The sequence below is a fragment of the Andrographis paniculata genome, unplaced genomic scaffold (genome assembly GCF_009805555.1).
Source record: "Andrographis paniculata isolate CXL003 unplaced genomic scaffold, ASM980555v1 Contig64END, whole genome shotgun sequence".
NCBI classification, from domain to species: domain Eukaryota; kingdom Viridiplantae; phylum Streptophyta; class Magnoliopsida; order Lamiales; family Acanthaceae; genus Andrographis; species Andrographis paniculata.
Window position 1 is genome coordinate 3,044,207 of NW_026137600.1, and position 7,580 is coordinate 3,051,786.

The 7,580-nt window shown below is 37.9% G+C and overlaps 1 protein-coding gene across 1 annotated transcript; it reads left to right on the plus strand.

Annotated features, from left to right (window-relative positions):
* Window positions 1-5,175: 5,175 nt before the first annotated feature.
* Window positions 5,176-7,177, plus strand: LOC127261870 (uncharacterized). The gene is made up of 7 exons (XM_051290294.1): window positions 5,176-5,438; window positions 5,668-5,878; window positions 6,012-6,304; window positions 6,404-6,482; window positions 6,555-6,678; window positions 6,762-6,921; window positions 6,990-7,177. The coding sequence occupies exons 3-7, from the start codon at window positions 6,295-6,297 to the stop codon at window positions 7,004-7,006; spliced, it is 390 nt and encodes a 129-aa protein (XP_051146251.1). The 5' UTR covers window positions 5,176-5,438; window positions 5,668-5,878; window positions 6,012-6,294; the 3' UTR covers window positions 7,007-7,177.
* The last annotated feature ends 403 nt before the right edge of the window (window positions 7,178-7,580 follow it).

Consider the following 7,580-nt stretch of genomic DNA (forward strand, 5'->3'; position numbering starts at 1 on the left):
GCCTTCTACATATACACATCCTACTAACTATTCACCAACAATCAAAACTAAAAGGGCCTGAATAGTATGACTTCTATATCTCAATTGAATTGCCTAATGAACAGAAAGATACCTATATATATATTTTAGTCTGCAAACATATGCTCTATGGGTCTTGTGGTTAAATGAATGTAGACAATGTTTGTATGGCCAATGGAAAATGCAAAAATCATTACCCAAAAGATTTCCACAGTGAAACAACGCATAATCCCAATGGCTTTCCTTTATACAAAAGACGAAATAATAGTGCAACTGCACATGCAAGAGGAAAAATTTTGGATAACCGATGGGTCGTCCCATACAACCCTTACTTGACAAGTAAAGATGATTGTCATATAAATGTTGAAATTTGTTTGACTATTAAACTGGTCAAATACTTATATAAATATATTTACAAAGGTCATGATCGAATAGCATATTCGGTAGGTTGCTCTGAACAGGTCGATGAAATTTCAGCGTTCCAAACAGGTAGATGGGTTGCTCCCCCTGAAGCATGTTGGCGAATATTCAACTATTCACTAAATGAGATACATCCTCCAGTCCTTGCTCTTCAACTACGCACCCTAATTATCAATACACAACATTTCGTGCAGAAGATCCCATAACAAACATTGTAGACTCTTCACTACCAAGGTTCACCATGTTGACAAAAATTTTTAAAATGAATACTCATAATTCGACTGCCAAAAAACTCTAACTACTATATCGGGAGTTCCCCCAACACTTTGTCTGGGATCAGTCTGCACGGAAATGGCATGAAAGACAGAGAGGTTTGACCATCGGAAGGATTGTAACAATATGCCCTTCTGAGAAAGAAAGTATTACCTTCGTATGCTACTCCAATACCGATGTTGTCTCACCTCATTTGAAGATCTTGCAACAATTAATGGGACTATTCATGAAACTTTCTGGTCAACATGTGTTGGTTTAGGATTACTTGACCCAGACCTTGGAATTATAGATTCTCTACAAGAAGCGTCTCAGTTCCAGCTACCTAAAGCATTTGCACAACTATTCGCTACAATATTAATTTTCTGCAGCCCCACAGAACCGCAAGTACTGTGGAATAAATTCCATATATTTTGTACAACTCAAACCAATGTCTTAAGTGGAACACCGGCCGCCTGTTTAGAAACAATGGCTGCAGCAAATGTAAATAATTTTTTGCAAGCTCTAAGCACACACCTAACAGACTACGGAATTAGTCACACATGTGGCAGATGCAACATCGGGAGAGACAATGAATGAAGAAGATAAATCTCACGACTTACAACTATTCCACAATCTCCCATCTCCCGACAGCTTGAACGAAGAACAAAGGAGAATTTTTTAGTTAATTACCGAAAAACTCAGTTCCAAATCTGGATTCGTATGCTTTAGTGATGGACCTGCAGGTAGTGGCAAGACATACCTATGCAAAACAATTCTTCGCTATGCTGCATTGGGTAACATTGTTGCTATTCCAGTTGCCACCTCTGGAGTTGCTGCATCATTGTTGCCTAATGGACAAACTGCACACTCAAAATTTAAACTCCCTCTAGAACTGCCTGAGAACATTTCTTGCAATATTTCAAAACATATAATCTAGCCAAACAATTAAGACAAGCATCGCTTATTATTTGGGATGAGATTTCAATGGCAAGACGTGAACTTATAGAAGCTCTGGATAACACATTACAAGATATATGTGATTCAGGTGATGATTTTGGCAGGATATTTGTTATATTTGGGGGCGATTTTCAACAGATAACTCCAATGATACCAAATGGAACAAAAGAAATGTTTATGGAAGCAAGCCCAGTATCATCGCATTTATTTAGGAAGGCAACGAAGTTCCACATTAAATTTAACATGCGAGCAAAAGAAGACCCACAATTCGCAACTTCTGTCGAATCAATCGGCAACAACACCTGCTTAAAAAATGACAACGGAGATGTGAAGTTACCTGCCCCCTGCCTATTGCCCTTTAACTGTTCCAATATACAGGGCTTGATTAACATAATATATCCACTGAACAAAATAGACTCTACCAATTCAGCTTTCTTTGTCAGTCGTTCAATTCTAACTACAACCAATGAAATGGTATATCAAATCAACAATATTTTTTTACCCAAGCTTCCTGAAGACTCACTTACTTCTATTGGCCGCGATATTACTAAAGATCCAACTCAATAGGCACATTACGAAGACTACCTTTCTACATTAACACCAAACGGGATGCCTCCACATTCTTTAAATCTAAAAAGAGGAGCGCCCATCATGCTTCTACGAAACCTCAAACCATCAAATGGCTTATCAAATGGCACCCGTTTGATATGAAAGACCATTTCACAAAATATTCTCGAAGCTGAAATCATTACAGGTCTTTTTTCTGGTGAAACATGCTTCATTCCTCGTCTCCCGTTAGAGCCGAAGAACTTCAAGCCGTCCGAAATAGATTTTACGAGGACACAGTTCCCAATAAAGCTGTGTTTTGCCATGACTATTAAGAAATCACAGGGGCAAACTTTGGAGCATGTCGGCGTTTACCTGCTGGACCCCGTATTCATGCATGGGGTATTGTACGTCGCTTTTTCATGCGCAAAATCATTCAGCTTGTTACATATAGTTTTCCAATCGTTAGTGTTGGCAGGCACAACGGTTTGAGTGGAAAAAAAATATTGCCTACTCCGAGCTTCTTTGCCTGTCTGGTATCAAGTTGTAGATGTGTAGCAAATGTGTGACAACTGCTTTGACATATGATTCAAACTCTATTTTCCATACAGTTATGATAGTCGTTATAGTTTGAGTAAAGGTATGCTTCCATGCTACTGCACTGCAAATGGTTGGCCCGGCAGCTGTTGTCGGAAGGGTATGCATGATTTTTTATTGCAAATTCTTTACGGCTACTCTGCGTCTTTGCACCATGCTTACAATCTACCGGGTGAACCAGCGTACACATCAGGCAGTACCACTTATAAAATACAATCTCAATTTACACACCTACTGTAATATTAATCACGCGTTTGTTCCTTCAAAGTTTTTGGAAAGGCCGGCTCAAGAACACACCTTTTGTGACACACATAGAACAACGTTTCGGCTAATTTTCATCATTCTTCTCATTACATTTCATTGAACAACGATTGCTCGTTGGTAGAATGCAACAATACTAGGCTAAATTCAATACATACTGATACTGACATTATATTGTTAAAATTAAACCGTGCACCAAAATATACACTGGGAAAAATGTTTACGAATCTAAGTTTAGCTAAGTGTTAATATTGCTTTCAATATATGTAACTCTACAAAAAAATTAAAAAATACTATGTTTGAAATGTAGATATAATATTTCTTGTTTCTTGATACTTATTATACAGTAAGTCGTTATTAAGATTGTTATGATTTTTTCCAATGAATACAATATATAATTACAATCAATCTGTAATTCTTTAAAATAATTACAGCATTATACGCACACTGTCTCAGCACATTTACCACCATGAACTAATAACCCGATACATTGTTAAACCCAAGAAGGGAGAAAAAACACAGCTTGCTATAATCTACCCTAGGAAGCATACCGCTCTCAGCACAAACCCCTCCCTATTTACATTACAAACTCAGACACCAACCTTCAATGTGTACCGGTAAATGTCCTACAAATCAAACCTTTGCTTGCTCGAACGTTCTTTAGTGAGGAATAATGAGTTAATATCTAAACAGTAATGGTCCACAATACAACACCTTTGATTGTGTGTCACAATGCTAAAGCATTATGTGCAACAGAAAACTGCACCAGGGTTGCATATCAATAATGACACCCATCTACACCACGTCACCGTCACCCAACAACGACCATCGTGCAATCAGATGTTGAGCTTAATCCCACCGCCGCCACCAGGCGGCCCCCGAACGAGTTCCGGAATCCGACAACGAGTCCGAGAGTAAGACATTCGGTTTCGTTGGGGCCTTGGGCAAGATCCATCGGTCCTCATGCAATCCTAAGCGGGTACGGACTTCGAAGCCTGCTGACCTACTCCCGTCGAAATCATTGAGACCCGTCACACGCTGATGGTGCACTTACTTACAGCCACCCACCATCCCAACTATCAGGCATTGGATTCTGGGTCAATCCTCTCCTCATCGTGAGTTTGCGTGGAAAAGTAATCAAAACGCTTGAGCACACCGTACAACCCAAATGGACGGAGCACAGACGACTGCGGCGCTAGAAGTCAAACTTTACACGCTAAAGGTCTGTTCCCTCCATTGTCAATCAACAACCGATTAGAGTACCACCTGCTCCACAGTTCCCTAAATCCTACACAATGACCGACCTAAGGTCCTTTAGCAACATCATCTTTGTTATTGGTTTATGTGACCGATGGCCAACACCATGTTCCCTTTAAACGTAAAAGTTTTAAAAGAGTCCACCTTTAGGGAAATCATATTACATTTCGATGACCGATCGCCCTTTTTTTGTCTAGTGTTTGTATGTATATTTTAAAAAATATTATAAGATTTGATCTTCTTATATAAACCACCCGACATCATTACGTTACTTAATATTAAATATATATCTATTTCTATATCTATATCTATATATATACACATGTTATAGATATATATCATATATATATTTTATTTATATTTATATTCAATATTTATTTTTTTATATTTTATACATTTACGTACATATATTTTAATTTTAATATATTATTTACATACATATATTTTAATTTTAATATATTATTTTTAGTTATTTATATTTATAGTCAATTTTTTTATTTCCCTGCCTACTATATTTGCATATTTTTACATATAAATTTTTACATACATATAATGATATTCACATATTTGTACATATATCTAAAAATCTTTTTGTATATGTTCTATTTTTTTAAAACTATTTTGCTAAAATATATATACATACATATAATGATATTTACATATCTGTACATATATATCTAAAAATCTTTTTGTATATGTTTTTTTTTAAGCTATTTTGCTAAAATATATTTTATATATATGTATATTATATATATATACAAAAATATAAATATATATCATATAAAATATAATATCAAAGTTCATCACCTACTAATCCACTCCTGTCAATGATGTGCAGCGACGTGACCCCTGTGTACAACGTTAGTGTTGTTCTACAATGAACCGCTACGTAGCACACTCTATTTAAAGAGGGCGTCATAATACACTTGCATTGCCATCGCAGAACTGGCTTAACGATGGAACCACAACCAAGTAAGGATGGAGGAACTTACCACTATACCACAGTTGTAGACCTTACTCCTCATCTACGAAATTGAACAATACGTGTCATGTTGTTGGAGCATTTTGTTGAAAGAACTTCAACCAAAACCGGGCACAACTACAAGCGCTACGTCTTCATAAATGCGCAGGTGATCCATCGGCCTTACTTGGATACAATGCCCTGCATTATACCGATGCACACAGAAGCCCCGAAAGGGGCCGACATAAATCCGATGCACCAACACATTTTCCTACCATTGATTACAACATGTTGTGTTTTATGCATTGTAGTTAAGAATATTGTCTTAGGTTACAGAACAGTACCTTACCGTTTTCTATTTCCTCTTTAATTGCAAACCACCACGGCATAATATACAGGGCACAAAGCTACAAGCCTGCGCGTTCCACCATGACATTGTGAAGCTAGATGGATGCCTCCATCTGTTTGAGACCTACGAAATCTTCGGAGCAATGTCAAAACCAACCAATAGGTAAAAATGTCAAAACCCGATCAGCATGTTCGTGGGTCGACCAGAGTTTTCCCGCTATGCTACTTTGTCAAAGCATCTGGAGGGCAAGCAACTAATAGGTAAAAATGGCCACCCAACCCAAATTTGGAGCGGGACACGTTTCCTTATATTACTACATCATTTCATATAGACTCCCTTTGCAATTGTACATGCATTAACTGCTGCCTATCATCTCTGAAATGCACACTGTAGACATACTCGGAGTCGTGATCGATGTTACCAGCACACAACAAAAGGGCCCTAACAAACTACGGGAGATTATCATAGTGACGGAAGAGTAAATTAAATATGCTTATTATTGTATCTATTAATACGCTGCATTTGGATCTGCTATACAAAACATAGGTGGGGTCCCTATAGGAAACTTGCCACTAAACTAACTTTGTGGAATGACCTGGTGGGAGCGGAAGGTGGCCTGCTTGCAACGCTTCTCTAAGAGAGGCCAGTTATTTTGGCAAAGAGCATCCGGGTCACAATGTTGCAAGGTTATCCGATGCACTCTTTATGCCTTCTATATTAACTAGGTGCTCCTGGAAACATACTTCATTACCGTTGCCTCACAGCGTACTCTCTCTATTAAACAGGAATATCGTTGTCGGCTTCAACTATGTCAAACATTCTTATTGACCCTCCCTATGCAGTAGCCCGTGATCTTGATAACTGGTAACAATACACCAAAGCTTTTTTGACACACTTCAGTCGCAACCAAGCTAGAATGATTTCTACTATTTGTAGGAAAAGAGAAAATAGTGCACAGATAGATGACCTGATTAAGCATTTAGTCTTGTCCAACGACAAAAGTGGGCTACCCACATCTCCGTGTTCATTACAATCAATCAAAGAACTCAAAGATGCAAAGGTTCGACCTTTAAAGCATGGATAATTTTTAAACTCTCACATTGTTATCTACATAATCCTTAATAATGCCATTCTTTATTTCAGCAAGGAGAGCACAGCCTCGTCGCAGGCTTTCAAATATGCATTTCTCCTCAAATCAAGCTCTCATACAGTGCCTCCTCAAATTGCCACTGTGCAACAATAACGCCTATACTTGACCGTTTCACTGCTTCCGCTGCGCAATTGTCCAAATCTCTACACCTAGGTCAGTAGGAAAATGTGCGTTGTATTACAATGTTTGTGCTCACTCCAATAACAACAAAATACTTTCAGGTACATGGTCAGCTTAGACCTCATCGACGATACTGGAAAGATTAACTGCGTTGCATACGAAGATGTTGCGTACGATCTGCTCGATTGCGACGCAGCATCACTTGAAAGCAAAGGCAACCACGTAAGCAATTACTCAGCACAATATCCATGCTCTGTAGCACTCTTCATTTTATACCTGATTTAACATCAGCGTCCTTGTATGTAATCTATTTTTCCCAAGCCACCTGCATTTGCCATCATGCAAAATGAATAAAAGACCATTCACGCCAGAAAGTAGCAACTACTTCCCATGATCGCATACGTCATTAATCAGTGTTAACGAAACAATAATTGTAATCAACACATCTCGTAGCCTATCCTCAAGTACTACACAGAGCGCAATGACAGTATCAAAGAAAGCAGATTCATGTTTTCCGTGAAGAAGAAATAGTCGACTTCTGCAAAATTTAGTAATTTCAGCTACACCATTAATGTTGTTCAAACACCAGTGACAGGTAACTAAACGATTCATTATTTTCGATTACATAAGATCAAGTAATGAGAAAATAATGAGTTTTCCAAAGAATGTTCTAATTATAGATTGAGTTGTTC